At 40.8% G+C, this 22,968-nt stretch overlaps 1 protein-coding gene across 3 annotated transcripts in view; it reads right to left on the bottom strand.

The window, feature by feature from the left end:
• Window positions 1–22,968, bottom strand: part of DIAPH3 (diaphanous related formin 3) — an 870,768-nt gene that overhangs the window by 521,500 nt on the left and 326,300 nt on the right. For all 3 annotated transcript variants that reach the window (XM_083168891.1, XM_083168892.1, XM_083168893.1), the window contains 2 exons: window positions 19,805–19,941; window positions 19,042–19,147 (listed from right to left, as the gene is read on the bottom strand). In XM_083168891.1, the coding sequence (XP_083025017.1) occupies window positions 19,042–19,147; window positions 19,805–19,941 (243 nt within the window). The remainder of the gene's footprint in view (window positions 1–19,041; window positions 19,148–19,804; window positions 19,942–22,968) is intronic.

Raw genomic sequence — 22,968 nt, 5'->3', positions numbered from 1 at the left:
GATCCTCAATTTTTAAGGACTTATGTATCAACTCCAGTAGGTTTTCCACCATTACTGGGTTATAATCCATATCCGCCTTATCCTGCGGATCATCATCAGGATCAATATCCTGAAGACCCGTTGATGGCCCTTCTGCCGGCCCAGCCTGTGAGTCCTGACAACACGGCATGCTTCCTTTTGGTGCTTAGTTTAGCCAAGTCCTCCTTGGTAACAAACTTTCCAGACAGTGCTGTACTCAGCATTTCCACTAAACCTGCCATTTGGCTAGGTGAAAACAATTAAGGGGTTTTGCATGTTTCACAAACATCCCCTTTATAGCCTTCAGGCAGTTTCTTGTCACACATTGCACACTTAGAAGTGTGGACTCTCCTGTGCTTAGCTTTAGTGCTGTCCTTGCTTGCTTCGGACCTAGGCACCTAATATGACACCCTGAGTATCATGATCGAAAAATACACCAAAGGCAGCCTCTAAGGCAAAAAAAAACACAATCCAATTAGGCTCTTACCCAGACTTTTTAGTGCTAGGCCGTTTATCTTCATCCATGCTATCGGCGGGCGCTTCTACACTGTATACAGAACGCTGATAAACTACTGCTATCAGGCAGGTGACCTAGAATACACACGCCATAATGAGCCATGAAAAACACATTTGCCCCTATATCCAGGGTATCCAGTATTACTCACAAGTCCTGCCAGCAGTTTCACCAAGTCTCACTCCTAGGTTGCGTCCCAGCGCTATCCGGCATGAAGTAAGTACACAGCGTAAGTGCGCGCGCATAGGCACTTCCATCTTATACGCCAGCTGCCGCGTCACCACGTCTGCGTCCCGGCGCCATCGCGCCTCAATGACGCTGGCGCCCGCCGATGACGTCCGCCTCCTTTCCCCATGGATGAATTGAGGCCAGGCTGCGGCGCGCACCCACGCCGCCTGAGGACGCCGCCGTTCAGCCGTTTTGACGGCATCCAGCACCCGGGCTCCATGCCCGCCGGAGGCCGGCCTGCGCTCTCCCTTCCCCGCTCCTTACAGGTACCAGCGGGGGAATCCATCATAATACCAGCACTCTCAGCCTTCACGGGGTACTCCTATACTGCCCATGGAAAGGAAAAAAGACACTGAATGAGGAGAAGGGGGCGTATATATGCAAGAAGAAGGTCTTTTTTTCCTTTCCATGAATACTGCCCAGTAGGGAGGAACCCAGTGATTGGCTGCCAGGGAGGAGGTAGAGGAAATATCACTTATGCCTTTACCTTTTCACTATTTTACAAAAACTATAAAATAAGAGAGTACACTGTGTTGATCTAATTAATATTTATTAATTAAATGAGGAAATATATATAAATTAAAAATAAACATACAGATATATATACATTTATGTAGACATACAAATGTATAAAAAAATACTATGTATAAATAATTGAGCTCAATTCATTAATTGATATCATACACAGTATCCATATAATAAATAAAAAAATCAATCAATAAAACCGGTATTTATATGAACCTTTTTTGACTCTTACCCACTATGTCTCAGACTGAAGTAGTGTCCGACTTAGAAGTGGGAAGTCCCAAAAGGAAGAGTAAGTAGCGTGAATATGTGCTCCTTTTGATTATAATATTTATGGTAAATTGGAAAGGGTTTTGCAGCCAAATTCCAATACTCAATCGGTTATAGCTGGTGCCGTGCTGTTATGTGGGTAAGGATCTTAGTGCAGTGTTAGATGTACCTCCGGTCCGCTACTACCGGCGTTGTTCTGATATATTAGAGCCGGTGCCGGGAGCAGACCTTGCCGCTTAACAGTGGTGGTTGATGTCAGTCCGCTATCTACCAGGATGGCTCCAATGGAAAGAGCCGGTGCTGGGAGCAGACCTAGTCCCACTAATGCAGTAGCCTCCTTGATGTTAAAGCACATGGAAATATCACTCACCTGCAGGGCCGCTAATAGGGGGGTCTGGGGGTACTTGAATCCCGGGCCCCAGACAGACATGGGGCCGAGAACAAATGCCAGCGCCCATGCAGGGCTGGCCCGACTGTTACGCCGGGTACGCGGCTGCCAGGATTTAGCTGTCGGACGACTGAATAGGAACCTGGCCAGGCAGGCAGAGAACAGTGGATTATGGGATTTAGAGTTAATCTTTTACTGCACAGATGACGAGCAGTTAAATATAAACTACAAATCCCATGATGCAATTCAACCCGACAGTGAGCGAGAGAGAGAGAGCACCGACGCGTGACTCACAGGACGTCTCCCACATGCAGCCCCTGCCGGAATGTTTGTTATTTATATGATTATTTTGAATCCATGTGCAGCATGCGGGTTAACGTTTCGGAGCTCGGCAGCCCCGTCGTCAGACCAAAAATATGCGCACACACACACACACACACACACACACACACATATATATATATATATATATATATATATATATATATATATATATATATATATATATATATGTGTGTGTTACATGTTTTTTTTTTTTATTAACGACCATTCCGGCCATGCTGCTCCCACTCCAGCAGTATTTGCAATTCAGGAGAGGGATGTATAGCCGCATTCACACTGGGCAATATAATGAGTGAAATTGCTCATTCTACTGTATCACCTGGAGTGTATTTTTTGATAGATGGTTACTATTGGGGTTACTGTTCCTTGTGAAACCCCCTTTTTTACATCACATGCTGTCAGTTTATAAAGTATTGAAGGGATAAATATAAGGTTTTATCATATTGAGGGACGCCAAAATCTACAGTTGCTTACCCCAAAAAATTAGGTGGGCAGGGGAATTACGAATGTGGCACCAGTCGCGAGTCGATGGTAGCTTCCTGATGAGCCTGTAGTCAGAAGTTCTGGCAGCCTATTAGGAGCGTGTGTGTGTGTGTGTGTGTGTGTGTGTGTGTGTGTGTGTGGTGGGGCTGCCTATTGTGTCAGTCCTGGGCCCCACTATTTCTGGTGGCAGCCCTGCTCACCCGCTGACAGCTGATGGATTCACACCGGCTCAGACGCCCTAAGTCTCTCTCTGTAGACGTCTGTTTCACGCATTTAAAAAGGGGACAGATATACCGGCCCCCTTTTAAAGACCTGAAACAGTAGTTTACATAGAGAGAGCCGGTGCGAATCCATCAGCTGTCAGCGGGTGAGTGATGTCTCCCTGTGCTTTAACATCAAGGAGGCTACCGCATTAGTGGGACTAGGTCTGCTCCCAACACCGGCTCTCTTTCCATTGAAGCCACGCTGGTAAATAGCGGACTGACATCAACCATCACCGTTAGGTGGCAAGGTCTGCTCCCGGCACCGGATCTAAAACATCAGAGCAACGCTGGTAGCAGCGGACCGGAGTAACATCTAACACCGCACTAAGATCCTTACCCACATAACAGAAGTATAACAGATTGAGTATTGGAATTTGGCTGCAAAACCATCCCCAATTTCCCATAAATATTATAATCATATCTATTATGGAGCAAAATTGGAAAAGTTATGCTACTTCCTCCTCCTTTTGGGACTTCCCACTTCTAAGTTGGACACAACTTCAATCTTAGAGACAGTGGGTAAGAGCCAAAAAAGGTTCATATAAATACCGGTTTTATTGATTGATTTTTTTTAATATGTTATATGGATACTGTGTATGATATCAATTAAATAAATTAGCTCAACTATTTATACATCGTAAATATTTTTTTATACATTTGTATGTCTATATAAATGTATATATATATATATATATATATATATATATATATATATATATATATATATATATATCTGTATGTTTATTTTTAATTTATATATTTCCTCATTTAATTGAGAAATAATAATTAGATCAACACAGTGCACTCTTAATTTTTTAGTTTTTGCTTCTTAGAGAAATACAATTAATTCATCTGGGAGCAGCACATCATTAATTTAAGTTGTAGTAATCACTTATAGATATTAATTATAATCATATATATATATCTAATTTTATATATATATATATATATATATATATATATATATCAATTAATTTTTTTCAAATTATTAATTGCGCCTGATGTACCCCTAGTACCATTTGTTCGACTATTTTACCATATCAAAACTATTACAAAGTCTAACAGACTCAATGGGAGAAATGTAATTACATTGAATGGGTACAAATGCACCTATTCATAAACATTTGATGTTAAATATAGCCAGCACCCATTGATTGGCTGATTTACTATCCCTATAGCTTGGCCCTATGTGGCCATAGAGTTCTATCTGATGGCCAAAATTACCATCATTCTTACTGCTGAATTTGTCTATGAATTCAGCAGAAAATAAGTATGGAAAATACACCCCATCTTCCATCCAAATTTTGCAGAAGCATGCACGTATCAGTCAGATCCATGCAAGCTTCTGTGTAAAATTAAAAACTCTTAAAAAAAAATAAAAAAAATATACTAAAAAACCCAAATTCCTTACTTATTTATTTTAACACTTTACTGGCATAAGCCCGGCGCCCACTACCTACTTATGGAGCGCGGCTCATGCTTGCGGGGACTGGCGATAGAATCGCCAGTCCCTGCCAGCCTCCAAGCCTCACCAGCCGTTGGAAGGGGGCGCTTGCGTGCCCCGTTCAGACGAATATCCCGTCCGCCTCCCCACCCTTCACCCTGAAGCGGAGACGGGCAGGGTCCCACTGCCCAGTCGCCGAAAGACTGGGACGCGTGTGCGTGTGAGAAGCATGCACGTCCCAGTCTGATGGAGTCCCTCTCCGCCAGCAAAGAAATTCTGGCGAGCGCAGGCTCAATCTGTACCTCCCAGGGGCACCGGGGACAGCCACGGGGTGCAACTCCTTTATTGGGGGGTCCCAACTCCACCATGAAATCGGCCAGGGCAGAGCAGCCAGGTTGTTAAAGCTAATGAAATGGAATGCATGTAATGTCTTTATGTAATATATGTAATGTTTCCCCCCCACCCTTTTTCATCCCTGCTTGATGCTGCACTGTAATCCACAAAAAATTCCTAGTGTGCACAAGCATACATGGCCAATAAAGTTGATTCTATTCTATTCTTTGGCTGGGGAAACTTATGTAAAAAGTTTACCCAAGCTGTGACATGACACCACTGGCTGCTTGAGCCCAGTGCTGGTTATAAAATGATGTGGGGTCCCTATTCTTTTTGCCCTCCATATTTTTGTAGCCAGGACAGGTCTAAAAGCCCAATGCTGGTTATAGAAATACAGGGGAACCCCAGTATTTCTAAAACCAGCACTGTGTTAAAGAGTAAGGGGCTGGTTATAGTCGTGGGGGGAGGTGGTGGTGGTGGGGGGGGGGGACCACAAAGTTTTTGGGGTATATTTAATTTTTCTATTTTTTACACAGAGAAGCATCACACGGATCTGAATGATTCATGTGATGGTTCATGCTCATCTGTATTTGTCTGCCAAGAAATTCTGCAGCCAGATACGAACGACTTCATCATCGTAAAATGCGAATCCTGAGAACTTGGCAGCTTAGTAAATTTGGAGAGAAGGGGGTTTGCCAGCGCTCAGTTACCTTATGAGCGAAGGGGCTGCACAGTGGTGAGTTGCCCAGACCCACAGAAAAATAGCGACAAAACAAGTATACTATGCGCTCTCCTTCTAACAGAGTTCTGCCTGTGTGCAGAAGTCTGTCCTGTAATCAGCCCTGTGTGGTAATTAGTCCTGGGAATGATCAGCTGCTATCAATGTGTAACAGTGACAAACATGAGAGTGTTTTTAAAGCACCGTTGCTTTATTTATAAAGATGATAGAAGGTGATGGTGAAGGTATCCTAATAGCAGGGATAAGTCACTGGGGGGGGGGGGAAGAGGGATGCAAGGGGGGGTATTTGATGGCAGCACTGATATTATTGCTGTTCGGTAAGTGAAGGAGGTATGAACGTCTGCAATTGCAGGCAGGGAGGGAAGAAGTCAAATGAATGCGTGGAGCACAGGGGGTGGTGCAGGGGGCTGACTGAATGAGCCCATCAGATGCCCCATCCATCACAGAACAATCCTCTCAATAAACTTGTACCACAAAAACTTTTAAAACACCTACTGAGTGCATGATTTAAATAGAGAGCCACACACCAGGCAATTTGAGACAGCAATCTCCACTACAGGCTGCTGCAATCACGCAACCTAATCATGCACACTCCCACTTGTTACTATAGCCAAACAGAAACCCAGAGGGCGGATTGATCCTCTGCAATAAAATACTGACTCTGGACACTGCTCACCATCCTTGAAAAAGACCGCACAGCGGTCGAAACGCGTTGGACACCAGCACACTTGCTCCCACATCCACATCCAAGTCTCCTCCCTGCTGGGATTTGAGCCTGCAGCGCAGACGCCACTGAACGCGGCTACGGTCTCCCTGGCAACCAGGCGCCGGGACCCGGAAGTCGCGCTCGACCGCGTCACTGCAGAGCCGGGCACACAGCGTCTTCCACACGCTGTATGTGCTGCGGCTGAGAAGATCTACAAGGAACGTTGCGGGACCTCCGACTTCAGAACACAGGTGAGAGGTGCACTGCGGGGGGACGCCAGCCCCCTGCACCACCCCCTGTGCTCCACGCATTCATTTGACTTCTTCCCTCCCTGCCTGCAATTGCAGACGTTCATACCTCCTTCACTTACCGAACAGCAATAATATCAGTGCTGCCATCAAATACCCCCCCTTGCATCCCTCTTCCCCCCCCCCCCCCCCCAGTGACTTATCCCCGCTATTAGGATACCTTCACCATCACCTTCTATCATCTTTATAAATAAAGCAACGGAGCTTAGTAAATTTGCCCGAGATCTCAGGCCGTATTTTCATACCGATCACAGTAGTACTAGTTCGTACACGGAATCAGTGATCTTCGTAAATTTCCACTAATGTCTAGATTATATATATTTTTAAAAAAAGTCTTCTATTTTGATTTATCCAAGTTTCTGCAGAAAAAATATTAAATCATTTTAAGTGGTTTATAAAAGCTATGTTTAAGCCTAGTGACAGCTATAGAGGTCTATTGACATGCAACATGAGTTTTTGCATGTTCAATTGTACCATGGCAACTGTCTTAGCAACAGCAAAAATTGAGGTCAACACAGCAGGTTTGCTATGTGATTTTGAATATCTACATACAGTAAAATATGATATAATGCCGAAAATTCTATATTAAAATGTTTTTCATCCTTGTTTGAAGATAATTACTGCTTTAGAAGAAAACACATCTGATGCAATTAATTTCAACTACACAGTATAAACACATAAAAAATATGTACATAACTGGAATCACTAGTCCACATGCATATTTTAATTAGATATAAAAAAGTAAACATAACCTGTGCATAATTTAAAAAAACAAAACTTCACATGTAATACACCTTAATGTACAATAACCAATAATTTGCTCAGTAAATAAAAAAAAAAAAAAAAACGTATGATCTGTAACAAATATAGAACATAATAAGGAGGTATATGCACAAATGATAGAAATTAATGAGTTTTATCAAATACAAAAAGACTTTCATTGTTTTTTTTTTTTCTTTTTAGCGAATTGCACACAGTCCTGAATGCTCACAGATTATGCTATTTTCATGGTGCATGTTTAAACTTTACATACTGTATTACAGCAAAGACAAGCATTCTGCATTATCTCACATAGGGCTAAATGGAGTGTTATTGGTTGCAAAAGAGGTATAAATAAATGCTATAAATCATTTGTAGGCATAAGGCACAACAAAATTCCTTAGCGCCCTACATAGTAAAAGGTACAAAACAGGGTAAGTAGGGCAACAAAGTAACAATTTACAAAGATAACCATAATTACAGGTTAAGGCATAGGCAGTGTTCAATGAAAATTTTCGGCATGCGCAGTGAATCCTGTTTAAGATCCGCTGCACATTCGCCACGTTCCGGAGGGCTGGAGCATTCGCTGCCAGCCCTCCCTGTCCCTCTACTAAACGCTGCAGGAGCTCGCTGCCCCTGACGGTGAATTTTAACGCAGGGAGCCGGGGGATGGCGACAGGCAGGGAGATGGAAGTCTCCCTGCCTGCACCGGAAAGTGTGGGGCGGAAGGAGGGCTCCCCGGGACACAGGCAGCACAAGCTGCCCCCCCTCCCCGGGAGAGCTGGCAGGGGACGTGGGTAGGGAGCCACTGCACTGCTCCCACTCGTGAATATGTAATCAGCAGGGGCAGTAAATATATGAATATGTAATGAGCGGCTATCGGCCCCCTGCTGGCTGTTATGTGTCAAAAAATTGTTTTGGAATAAATTATATATTTATGTCAAAAATAAATAAAAATTAAATATATATTAATGAATAAAAATACCATGCCCCTTACCCGAAAAAAAAAAAAAGATTTTTTTTTTACACCAATTTAAAAAAAAAAAAAAAAACTATATTTTAAAATATAACATTCCAGTTCACCTTAAAAAGATGGCGATTGCTACATGGTGAAGCACAGCAAAAATCACGCTGAAAGCAATTCTCCATCCTAACTTTGAATACACGCACAGCGAATCAAAGTGAAAAACCCATTGGAAAAAAAAGCGAATTGCAGCAACTAATAGACGGCGAATTGGCCGTCATTCACTGTTCGCCATTAGCAAATTTTGAGTGTTGAATAGGGCGAATGACTTTTCCGGGCCAGAAATTTGCCAAGGAGCACGAAAATAGGACACATTCTCCGTGAAAAGCGGCGAATCAGGGTCATTGAATACTGCCCATAGCTGTAGTGTATGCATAATGAAGGGGGAAGGGAAGAAACTGCATAAGAACGCCCTGCACTTACATTATAAAAACTAGGAGGGGGGGGGGGTGGGTAATGGGGAAAAAGAATAGGAAGAAAAAGCTCAGTAAGAGTTTCATTAGGCTAGTGATAGTAAAATGGACTTTAGGGAGAATTAAACAATAAGTGTTGGGGAAGAGTTTAATGGAATGAAGAACATTCAACAGACTTGGGTCTGTGTTAGAGAAGTCTTAGGGGGCAGGAAAGGAAGATGGAAAGCAGCGGTAAGGTAAGCTGGAGGTCGCTGTGAGACCGGGGGGGGGGGGGGGGGGGAGGGAAATAGGATTGCAGATGCTGGATGGAAAGTAAACGGAGATAGCTTTGAAAGCTAGGGTGAGAAATTTTAATAGATCCTGTAGGAGTAAGAATATGGAGGGATTGAACACCAAAGATGACCGTGGTATGAATACAAAAAAATATGTAGAAATACAAGCAATTTGGCAGCTATGAGAGAAGAAGGTGCAAATTGTGGCAATGTTCCAGCTGAGAAATGGAAAGGAGTGGGATGGATAACTGAATGTGAGGAGTGCATAATCAATGGTGATGACCAGGCAGGTCATATATTTACCAATGACTGTTGGTCTTGTAAATAGTGATAAGAGAAATGAGGAGGGGAGGTGACCTGAGAAGGATGGATTATAAGCTCTGTCTTAGACATAATGACCTTCGAGACATCCAAGAGAGGATAGCAGATAGACAGTGAAAAGTTCACAGGATAATTACATTTGGTTAGTATTCACATAAAGATGTTACTGAAGACCAAAGGATATGGATAGGTTCACCAAAATACTTGCAGTGTGAAAAAAAAAGTAAGAAACCTAGAACTGAGCCTTGGGGGGGCCTTATAGGTAGCAGAAGGGAGGGGGGTGCAGCTTGTGATATAGAAAAGAGGGAGAACAGTAGAAGCGCTCCATGGGCATGTACTGTTTTGGAGCAATTGGTCCTATAACAATCATGATGATATTCTGAACGTCAACATTCAAACCATGAAGACAAACTGGATCTGATGTTCCCTGCCAGGAGCAGCCATATTTGAGATTACATATTCCTCACAATCAGGCCCTGATGACTTGCAGATTATTTTTTTCTCAGTAAATCCAATATGGTTGCACAAAAAAATAAAAATTCTGCTGGTAACACTGTTTCAGTGAAACCCATGTTTTCGCTTGAAAAATACCTATTTTACTCCAAAACAGGGGTATTTTCAAGCTATTGCTTGATCTGCCGCTGATCAAGGGAATTTCAAAATCAGCCTTCGTGTCTAAAGTATATTCATGAACTTTGTGTGAAGTCAGACACAGTGGTGATGTAACTTTTCTACAGAACAAATATAAAGTATTGGGTGAACTTAAGGCTCATCTATTACTTTTGAACCTCACTATTGCTTTTGAACCTCACTGTAGGACCACAAAAAGAAATGTGTGACAATGTTGTAACCTCCTTATCCATCTACTGCCAATCAAATGCATTTAAATGTTATAAAAAATTAAACAAAGGTCACATTAAAACAAAGATATTCAATTTTATATTAAAACAAAGATGCCTTAAGCTATAAAAGGTATACATTGTTAATCTTAATAATGCATTTTAACAGCATGACTGTTCATTTTTGTGCAGTCAATATTTACACAAACATCCACTTTATTATAGAATCACTAAACATCTTTTCTGAAAATTGTTTCATACAATATCTAGCCAATGAGCAATATATTACTCTGATACAGGTTGAGTATCCCGTATCCAAAATGCTCGGGACCAGGAGAATTTTGGATAACGGATTATTCCGTATTTCGGAATATTTTAAAATTTCAATTATGTATTTTGAAGTATCTTGCATGTATGCTATATAAACACATACAATACACACAAATATATTTTATTACCACATAAAATACACACAAATATATTTTATTTGTTCAAAAAACAAGGTTTCAAAACATGAAACAAAATTTGTGTACTATCTCAGATATTGAATTTGAATGGCAAGCAATCATTTTCTTGCACATATATAGTGCCAGTTACATGTCATGTCACCAGTAGTGCTGTTACAAATGTCCCCAGTGAGTTTTTAGCAAAAAAAATATTTTTTTTTCACTTTCTGGAATGTATGGTTTTCGGAATAATTCGGATAACGGATACTCGGATACGGGATACTCAACCTGTACTTGCATTCGTTTTATAAGGTAATGGGGTTGGCCATTTGTATAGCCATAAAAACATTTTAAAGAATCATAGGTACTTGTTTCCTATCTGGGCGCCAAGGTTTTCTACGTACGGCACCGTAATGAAATCGGATCGCATCGGATTCGGTACTCGATGATGTACGATGGCATACGATGCTATCCGATCCGATTTCATTTTAAATCGAATCGCATCGTATGCGGTGACGCGATCAACCAGATTTTTACATTGGAATCAATGTTAAATGGTCCCTGAGACCCGATTTTACATTGATTTCAATGTAATAACCCCGCAAACCCACGATTTGTATAGTAAACCCCCCCTGATGTTTTAAAATGCGCCTCCATTGTTAACGCCACCCCAGTATTGACGTCAACCCGAAGCGTGGCGAGCGCAGCGAGCCCCGCGAGGGGCGGCGGTACGCGTCCTCCGACTTTTTCATACCCCCACTATCCACGTCGGCGTGGAGTTGAGAATAGAAAGTGTGGCGAGCGCAGCGAGCCACCGCGCCCGAAGCGTGGCGAGCGCAGCGAGCCCCGCGAGGGGACGCGGATACCTGTGAAGCCTGCGAGGGGACACGGATACCTGTGAAGTATCCGCGTGCGCTCGCCACGCTTCGGGCTCGGTGGCTCGCTGCGCTCGCCACACTTTCTATTCTCAACTCCACGCCGACGTGGATAGTGGGGGTATGAAAAAGTCGGAGGACGCGTACCGCCGCCGCTCGCCACGCTTCGGGTTGACGTCAATACTGTGTTTCTGTGCAGATGTCACAAGGGGAGGGCTTTGAAGGGTAAATAAATACAGTAGTGTTACAGATGGGCCATCCTATGGGCCAACCATAAAAGCGGGAACGAAATCGGATCGCATCGCATCGTTCAATATCGTGTATGTGCATCCGATGCGATGCGATCCGATATTTATACAGAGAATAGCATGGTGCGCAATTAACGTAGCGGGCGCCCAGATAGGAAACAAGTACCGAATCATAAGCTTATTGGCGCACAAATAAAATCAAGCAAATTATAATATCCTAGACTAATGGGAGTCAATAATACTCAACTACTGAAACAAAAAGCAATGTTAATGCCCATGGAAACCAATGGGGCCTACACACAGGTTGATTTTAGGGCATTTTCTAAGGGAACTACTGTAAAAAGATCGCTTAGAAAATAGCCCTGCATCGCTCCATGTGTAGAGGCCATAGCAATAACGATGCATGGCCCCGATCGCTATCGCCCAGCGATTAATATCCAACATACTAGTTAATCGCCGGACAGGGCCGGTGTTCTCACAGATCGCTCAGAACACATCGCTGAAACATCGCTGACACGTTCTTGTGTGCTAAGCAATCTTGCTGTGCATTCTAAACGATCTAAAAATATGCAATGGATGGGTAATTGGGCTGCCATGAAGTTTTGCAAAGAAAATAAATATCATGCAAGAACACAAACTGACTATTTTTGTTGACATTCCATGGCAGCCCAAATGAAGGGGATGTGCCAAACAAGAGGGTCTATGAATTAAACACTATGGGATTTATGGACTATGGTGAAATTTTTACTGAAAATGGGATGTTGCCCATAACAACCAATCAGAACCTATTTATTTAATTAGCACCTTCTAGAAGATAATCTATATAATCTGATTGGTTGCCCCTAGCAACATCCCATCTTCGTAATTAAACCCTACGTATGAGACATTTATTTTTCAATGTCTTGAAGAAACTTTTCCCCTCATGACATGTTCCCACAAATCTTAACATAAAGGAATTAAAAAAAAAGAAAACATAGAAAAACAGACTGCTACTTTACATAAATATCCAGTGATATGGGAATATTATGTAATATTGTGATAAACCTGGTTGAAATGTGCCCTCAATACTTTTGGGACTACAAAATATTTCCTCTAATATATATAAAGGCCTGAGCAATTACTTCCCTTATACATCTAGTGAGGATTTATTTGATCTTTTTTTTTTTTTTTTTTGCAGGAGCCTGACCTTTTGCTGACAATCCGGAAGAATGAACACGTTATCTGTCTTCTAATATACTTTTTATTTTTTTTGCGATATCTAGAAATCCCTTTTACTGAATCTAGTGTGAAATTTTCGCTCTTGCATTTATGGCTGAATATACAAGGTAGGTAAGACAATCTCCTGGTTCAAAATACATTTAGAAACTACTTTAGGAAATAAGTGTTTGTATTACTCCGCATAAACATGAAAAATATATTTATGCCATAAATCTTATAATTCTCCAATTCTTCTCCCGGATTATTATTGCAACCAGAAAAATAACTTTATGTAAGCATTTTAATAAATTTTCTGTCACAAGTGATTAAAAGGACCTCTAGCACTAGGCTAAGATCCCATGGCACTGCAAATTAATTTACACTAGACAAATACTCTAAGTATCTAGAAGAAAAAAAATCATTACTAAAATCAGAGAATATCTTAACTTCAAGAGACACGTTTAAACTGACACTTGGACTTCAAGTGTGCTGAGTGTCAACAAAATGTAACATTTGAGAAATTTGTACAACAGGAGTCTTTTTAGGTAATGCCAAAATGTGAATTTTGACAAGATATTTTCCCTGGCTGCAGAATGATATCAATTGAGGTTGGCCGTATATAATTAGGACTGGCATTGACCTGAAAAAGAGGCGTAAAGTCAAAAATACCAAAGGCCTTCAACAGAGAGACCAGCAAGGTGGTTTGGACTTTACTGCATCCAAACCACAGATGAAAGTCCTCCAACTTGACTCCTATGTACAGGATGGTGGTGTAGACATTTAGATAGGTCATCATAAGGTTAACTGAATCAGACAAACAATTCAAAACCATGCAGGCAATGTGCTACCAGCATATAGTCAGAATCAGGTAAAAAAACCACCCTGAGTATTCTTTCTCGAAGTCCATGTGGGATACCGGGATTCTCAATACATTGAGGAAGAAGAGGCCCTCCGCAGGAGACAGGCACATAAAACTTCTTCATAGTAGGTGTACTGGATCCTCCCCTCTACTTCCTCTCCTACAAGTCAGTTAACGAAAAACTGTGCCCGAGGATAATGAACATAGGTGAGGTAGTATATGAGTATATGTAAGGGTGGTGTGATTCATACCAGCACACCTTTATATAACAATAACTGGTAACATGTTGAACACAACAAGTAAAGAAAAGGAGAAAAGGATTTACTGGAATTCTCAATACATTGGGGATGTCCGAAAGCTACCAGAACAGGCGGGAACATTCCGAGACTGCTGCAGCACCGCTTGCCCAAACGGAGTATCCTCTTTGGCCAGGGTGTCAAATTTGTATAACTTTACAAACGTGTGTTGAGCCGACCAAATAGCAAGGCTGCAGAGCCGACACACCCCGAAGAGCCGCCCAGGGTGTGCCCACAGCTCTCGTGGAATGTGCCTTCACAGAAGGCGGAACCGGAAGGCTGGCTACTCCATAAGCCTGACGAATTGTGGCACAAATTCAATGTGCAATTGATTGCTTTGAAGCCGGCAATCCTGGGCATCATTTAGCACAAAAAGACAATCAGTCTTGCGCAGCTGATCGACCAACATAGGCCCGAAGTGCCCGAACCACATTCAAGGATTTAGGAATCCCAGAGTGACCTACATTTGACGAAACCACAAAAGCCTGGTTCAGATGGAAAGCCAAAACAGCCTTTGGCGAAAACTGCTGTTTTGTTCTCAGTTCAGCCCTATCTGCATGAAACACTAGATAAGGACACCTGCAAGATAAAGCACCCAACTCTGACACTCGCCTAATGGATGCCAGAGCCAGAAGCACCACCAACTTCCATGTTAGGTACTTTAATTCAGTTGACTCAAGCGGTTCCAATAAAGATGACTGCAGAATCTGCAAGACCATATCTAGGTTCCAGGGAGCCATAGGCGGCACAAACGGGATTGAATTCTCAGAGCCCCTTGGAGAAAGGTCTGTACTTCTGGAATGAATACCAATTTTCTTTGAAAGAAAATGGAAAGAGCCGAAATCTGTACCTTCAAGGAACCCAGGTCCAGGCCTGACTGCAGGAACTGTGGAAAGGAGTTGGTTTCACACTAGGCTACATACCTTCTCCACATGTTATGGTAATGGGAAGCTGTAACCGGTTTCCTCGCCTGGGTCATGCTGGTAATGACAGAAGCATGAAGACCCTTCCAGGCTAAAATTTGCCTCTCAACCTCCAGGCCGTCAAACGAAGCTGCCCTAAGTCCTGGTCAATGAAGGGCCCCTAAATGAGCAATTCGACCACAAGAGGTATACGCCAAGGGGTCTCTAAGACCATGGCCTGAAGATCTGCGCACCACGTCCTTCAAGGCCAGTCCCTGGCCACCACAATTGAATCCACTCCTTAGCTTTGGACTATTTTTAACACCCGACCTATAAAAGGGAAATGGAGGGAACAGGTACAACAGGTCGAATGACCAATTCATCATTAGTGCATCCACTGCCTCTGCCTGAGGGTCCCTGGACCTGGAGCAATAACTGCCCACTTTCCTGTTGATCCTGGACGCCAATCAGGTCGATATGTGGCAATCCCCACAGATCCACAATGTGAGCAAACACCTGGGGACTGAGACTCCATACCCCGAGGGGGAAGTTGTGACGGCTGAGGAAGTCGGCTTTCCAGTTGTCTACACCCAGAATGAAGATTGCGGAAATAGCCAAGGCATTAGACTCTGCCCATGTTAATATCTTGGTTACCTCCCTCATGCCGGTCCTGCTCTTTGTTCCCCCCTGCCGGTTGATGTAAGCAACCGTCGTCGCATTTTCTGACTGACCATGTATTTATTGCTAGGTTCTGCAACAGAGGCAGCCTATTGGAGTGCATAATAAACCGCTCTGAGTTCCAAACAGTTGATGTGCAGTTTGGACTCCCACGGAGACCGTTTTTTTTTTAAAACGCCGTCCATGAGTCACCACTCCCCAGCCGAGGAGACAGGCATGTTTAGGAATGTGAAGGTAAGCGTCCTTTAGGTCCAAGGACGATAGGAACTCCCCCTCCTCCAGACCGGCAGTAACCAACCTCAGGGACTCCATCCTGAACTTGAACACCTTTAAAAATGGGTTTAATGATTTCAGATTGAAGATGGGTTGCACTGAGCCGTCTAGCTTCGGTACAACAAACAGAGTGGAGTAATACCCTTTGCCTTGTTCAGCTCCAGAACTGGTAATATCACCAGTCCTGCAGCTTTCATACTATATGCCTGAGGATAAGCTGATCCCCTGTTGCTGCCAGGAGCCCGGACCGAAAGAATCTGTGTGGCATCAGCCTGTCGAACTCCAGCTTGTAGCCATGCAAAATAAGACCCTTGACCCACAGACTTCGGCAGGAGGCTTCCCTAACATTGCTGAAGTGTGACAGCCGCGCTCCCAACGCTAATAGATCTCATGGTGGGTGTAACCAGTCATGCTGAAGGTTTTTGGGAAGCTGTGCCAGAGCTTAGTCTGCAGGGTATTTTCAGCAAGCTGAGTGGACACTGTTTCCAGCATGTTTTTAATGCTGCTAGCCCAGGCAGGCTCTTGAGCATCCCCCTGTGAGCCTCCACACAGTTGTGTGGGAATGCCACTAAGCTGTGGTGACCCCCCCCCCCCCCACACACACACACACACACACACACACACACACACACACACTAGTCATCGTTCACAAGTGACTTGTGGAGTAGATGCAGGAGCAAACTTAGTGCTGCAAATCATACAGGTTAACTTTCTAACCATCTTAGAAATTGTAACCACCCCACAACAAACACAAAAAAAAGGAGCTGTTTAAGTCCAAAACAGGCTACGAAAAAATTAATAAAAAAAAAATGAAGAGAAATTCTCTCTGGAGCTTCCATAAAGTGCAGCCTCTCTGAGGGCACATTTAAGCTGACCAGCATTTGTTGGCTACATGCAAAACAAGCCAGTAGTTACACTGCATGCAATCACAATACATGTACTTGCAGCACAGTTTCTACAGGTGCAATGTAAGACCTATAGTTTTAGGACTTGCTAACCAGTAGTGTTCAGTGAGTCCATTGATTGGGAACTGCTTTTCAGTCTAGATGGAACACACTTCAAGGCAGAACTCTTAAATTACAATACAAGCTGCAAATGTAAATATTGCCTTCAGTTTTGCTAATATACAAATATGTCTATCTATGCAATGAGTTGTACAAGCATTGAATTATTATCTCTTAAAACATAGGACAAATACTTTATCTAATGAAAATAGTGTGAACCGCTAAGTCCTAATACATTCTAAGAACACCAGAAATTCATAGTAAACACATTAAATATAAGATTTGTGTGCAGTTTTGCTTTTTATTATATTATTTGTTAAGATATTCTACAACTTTGTTCTTGATTAATATTTATACTAGTATATTGTCCTATAACAAGATCAAGATATATGGACCTAATCCAATAACTCAGAATTTATTTTTATTTATTTTAATTAATCTCTATTTCCAAGTTATACTATTTGTACATACAGTATAACTGTGTAGACGGCTGTTATTTGTGATGTATGCAATTAATGATGAGGTGTGTTAATTTGTGATACCAGATGGTCGTGTTTCTAAATGCTATTTGTGACATACAGATAATTATTGATTGATGAGCCTCTTAGATAAACATATATGCCACTTTAAAACATTTGATGTGTTTTCATTTACATTCTCACATCTTGAGGGACCACGCTGTTGTTGTACATCACTCATAACTTGGGTTAGTAGAACCTTTTTAATACTAAATCGCAATGAGTGGCCTAGACCGATGTCTAAGCTTCTTGAAATCCACTTTAAAGTATCATCACCTTTATAATGGTGATAGAAATACTATGCAGATCTAATGTTTACATTAGAGATCAACATTCATTCAATAATAATAATAATAATAATACAGTTTAATTCGAGAAAATATAACGGCGGGGTGTTTGTGTTTAGATAGTATACATTCTGTTAAGATCTAAAAAAATGGGTAAGGGTTTAATTGAATATAATTCATAAATCATGAGAATCTAAATGCATTTATTTACATTTAAGAAGGGAGATATATACAGTGCACTGGCTATGCCATTTGTGTATCATATGAACAAGAAGTTTGTTAATTAAGTGCACGCTGTAGACTCCTATTAAAGGAGCTGCTCTTTTCTTTGCAAACATATAAGTTCAAATTTTAACAGTTCAAAATCATGTTAATAGTTTATGCCTCTGTTGACTAATTGTATGAATATAAATTAGTACCGACATACTGATTAGTTATCATGGATTTACAGATCACTTTGCGTGATAAAGGGAATATGACTGATGAACGCAAAAAGAAATTTGCTCAAAAAAAAAAAAAAGATCTGCTCTTCATCCGCCCTGCAATCACACTCTCAGCAGATGTCTTGCTAAGACCATGGTTGACAGCAAACCCTGTAGACTGTAAGATCCTTGGAGCAGGGCCCACTTCCCTACTGTTCTCACAATACTCTTCTCCCGCACTTCAATTACAGCTCCCTCTTACTCATCTCTCCTCACTTGCATTCATTCATCTCTACCAACGACAACCTGCCCCTGGTAGCATTACAACAATTCCTTTGCTTCCCTAAATCTCAGCTGTATTGTGTACTAAAAATTGAGCTGTAATTGTTACCTGTGCTTGGTTTTACTTTTTCAGTTACTGATAACTGTTATGGTTAGTTTTGTGTACCCTGCAAATCAATTCTGGCGCCTTATACAGGAAATGTAATAATAAGAATAACCTTTTCTTTCTAAATCCAGTACAGGGTGCAGGGTTTAAGAAACTGGGTACTGGGAGAAATGTGCACCTTATACTGCTCTGGATTAACACTGAACAATTGCTTCTGGGAAATAGCTGAAATGTGGTTTCTGACCTTGGGAACATGTCTGAAAGTGCACACAAAAATATAAAGGATACGTTAAATATTACAAGGGAATAAACGCAATTAAACACATAATGGTGCAGCATCAATTGGAGCTTCACAATAATAACCATTAAGGCAGAAATGTAAATCCTTAATAATGCACAAGTGGTATACATCCTTATAAAAGTAAACTAAAAAGGTAACCTGCATAGAAGGAAACCAACCTGCAGCTGAACAGTGTTATGCTGAAGACCTCCAACAATTGGGCTAAACCTGACAATTCCCCTTTCTTCTGCAGCTGTGGTAATGGCATCCAAGACTTTTTCAAGACTAGAAAGAGACGAGATTCATCATACCAAGTGATAAAAATGTCATTGTAACAAACAACCAACACAAAAATTCTGAATCAATTTATAACACTAAAAAAGTATAAACTTCGCAGATTGCCGCAAGGACACAGCAAAGTTTATGATGACAGCATTGTTTGTTATCAGCTTGTTTCAGTATTCTTCATAAATTCACCAAATCTAATTAAATCACTTGAAGCAGATGGCTAGGAACAAAGAACATAAGAAATCCCAATTCACTCCTGAACAGAGTGAGGAAAAATATTTATTGCATGTTAACAGTGTACTTCTGTCCTGTAAGAGACACAATACCAAACAAGACATAATTAATTCACTTTTCAAAGGTAATGTCTTACCATGTGATTGCTATATATCTCCCAGAAGAGGTAAAGCAATTATACTGTAATTTTTATTGATGAGAACACATTAACGTGCAACTATTACAAAAAAAAGGCTTGAATGAGTGTTAGTTCCAGTATGTATTTTAAATACAAACCAACATTGTGTCTCATCAATAAGTATCCTAATAAAATGTATCGTTAGACAGGTTTGTGAATATTCAGATATGAGAAGAGATTAGTTCACTTGGCACAGCTGTCTGAAAAGAAAACTCATTATATAGACCAAGTATCGTACGTACATGTTTTCCTCTCCAACAATGCATATAGCAGACAATAATTTGACGACATCCGTCATCATGTTGGCTTGCTTGGGGTCCATGGCTTTGGCCAATAATGAAAGACTCCTTTCTTCTCCCATGATCCGCTCTAAGCCATACTGTAAGAAAAAATTTATATCGTAAAACAAAACATGATTTTTTTTTTTTTTTTTTTTTTTTTTTTATTGTTAACATTTTTTTAGTTGTACGGCAAACAAATAAACATGTGTGAGGTAAGCTGGGACTTCAGGCTCAACTGCAGATGGCAGGCTACAGGTAAACAGTGCACTAGAAAATGCATTAGGCATGTACCATAATAAGCATTAGAGTCCCACTTTAAGACAATCATGAAGACATAAAATAAATAATGCAAACCAGGATCAAGGAAAATGCTGAAATGCGAAAACTATAAACAGTAGATTCAAACTCAGAAGGCAGAAAAGTAGAGTCTACAATCATTAACATTATAATTATATTATGTCTATAATCCATCAGTGGAGAACTTAATGGCCCTTATTCCACACAAACAGAAAAAAGGAATTACACCATAACACAGATAGGAGACAAACCCGATTGCTATTTCACATAAGACATATGCTTACAAGGCATGCTACTTATTTGGTGAGAACTATAACTATTATTTTCTGGCTTGATTGACAATTACCAATGTTGTATTAAAAATAATATAATATTGTAGATAAAACTTAGCAAGTATCCAGCTATTAAAAAAATCATCCAATAAATCTCCGGTAAGAGGATCATCGCCGGAACTCGAAAACGGAAATCGAAAATGTCAAATCGAAGCGTGTGTACACCCCATTAGATGTATCCTTAAAAATTTTTCTCTCTAGAACAATTAAATTCAAAGTGCACTGAAAAAGGCATTTTAGTGAGGATCAAATAATCAACAGTAAGAAATATAATGGCAAATTGTAATGCATTGTACTTTTTTTTTTTAATACTTCTTTATTAGTTTTACATTATACAACACTCTCTCCTCTTTCCCCCTTTAACATACAATTGAAACCCTTCATATATAAATATACAGAAATTCTGATGTTACATATTATTAACATGGGTCATAAAAGCAGAAAACAGTACCAATACATGCATCCCACAAATACAAAAACAAAACGCCTGCCTCCCTATTCCCCATCCCAACCATTCTCCTGCTCAACTGGTTTGTTCTAGACCTTTCAGCTCTCCAATACTCCTAGGTTCCTTGCCTTCACTCAGATTTTGTCCCGTTTAATTATTATATCTTTACATCTTGCATAAGGGCTGGCTATTGAGGGCCCAAACTTTATATTTGACCCCAATAATAATCCTCAATAGAAGGAAGGACACACAAATAAGGAATAAAACATACAAAAAAAAAAAAAAGTGTATAGATAGCGTGTTTTCATTTGTGTATCTTTATAACTAAAATCTACAATTTTTCCAATATGTATTAACACAATTAAGCATATATACTTCTAACTACGTGTTGAGCTGCATTAAGTACACGGCCCAAGATCGTGTATACCGACATCTAAAAATAACACTCACAAAGTGTATGTGACATTAATTACATTTTGCCCGTCCCCCCATCCCTTCCCAGTCCCTCCCCGTCCCCAAAATCTTATTCATATTTATTATCTAAATATGTGCCCTAAAATTCTTTAAATATATATCTATTGTCGTATTTCTGAATTAATTTCAAAGATTAATTTTATTTCAACTAAGAGTCAGCTACATAAGATGCTCCTTTAAAATATAACGAGTGAAACCAGCTCCCCCAAACTAAGTGAAATTTTTTAATATTATTCCTTAAAAGGTAGACCTCCCTCTCATGATTATAAATCCTATTAACCATGTTTATCCATTCCATTTTATCTGGTGCGGTCTTTGCCATCCAAAATCTGGCAATACACATTTTCGCAATTGAACCAAGGTTAATGACCAGTTGCCCTAGCTCTGGAGGGTTCCCCATATTATACCAGATACCCAGTATCAAGGCCCTAGGCCTCAACTCCTGGTTCGGGACTCCCAGTTCTAGAAGAATACCTATTATATCCTGCCAAAATTTCTGCACAAACTTACACTGCCACACTAGGTGCCAAAAATCACAACCCCCTACTCTACATTTTGGACACGAATCCCCAGTCTCCCGTGCGAAACGATTAATTTTTATGGGTGTATAATAGATTCGATGAAGAATATTATATTGTATTTGTTGCAGCCTTACTGAGGCAGTTGCTAATCCAGGTATCTTAAGGGCCTTTTCCCAATCCTCTTGAGTTATTTCTGGAATATCTCTCATCCATTTTCCCCGGAGATCATCTAGCTGATCATTTTGTGCTAGAGTGGAAATGAATTTATAGCACTTAGATATACTTTTCGTGGCATTTAGTTTCCTTATAAACTTTTTTATTGGGTTGTCTTTAATTGATGTGGAAGACTCCTGCAGATACTTTTCAGTGGCACTTTTCATTTGCAAATACCTAAAGAACATGCTATTAGGCACCTCAAACTCCTCACTTAATCTTGAAAAAGGCTTAATTCTATTTTGATCTGTTATATGCCCCATATTATTTATTCCGTAAATTGACCATACAGCAGCGCCCTGCTGTTTATCTAATTCCACAAAGGAGGACAATGAAGTGAAATTAACTTCTGGGTCTGTATCTCTGTAGTCCATTTCCCTATTCAACCATTTCCACACTTTAATCGCTTGATTAAGTATATGTGGGTGATTTTTGCGACATCTATTAGTTAGAATGGCTTGAAGAGGGGAATGGCCAGGGACAGCCGTATTTATTAAATTTATTAACTCAGAAGATTGGACCTGTTCATTTATCCATTCTCGAAGATGCACCAATTGCGAAGCCGCATAGTACCTCTTGAAGTCTGGTAAAGCTAAACCACCCTGATCTCTAGGTTTCATTAAAGTCTTAAGTTTGATTCTAGGGATTTTATTTTTCCAAATAAAGGAAGTTATCACACCATTTAGCTTCTTAAAAATCGTATCACTGATATAGATAGGGGAGTGTTGTAAAAGGTAAAGCACTTTTGGTAATATTATCATCTTAATAAGATTAACTCTACCCATAACAGTCAAGGGGAGTTTGAGCCAGTTTTTACATCTAGATTTAATTTGCTCTATA

The sequence above is a fragment of the Crinia signifera genome, chromosome 2, assembly GCF_055691185.1.
Source record: "Crinia signifera chromosome 2, ASM5569118v1, whole genome shotgun sequence".
Lineage (NCBI taxonomy): Eukaryota > Metazoa > Chordata > Amphibia > Anura > Myobatrachidae > Crinia > Crinia signifera.
The sequence above is the reverse complement of the archived record's forward strand: the minus strand, read 5'-3'. Positions and strand labels throughout refer to the sequence as shown.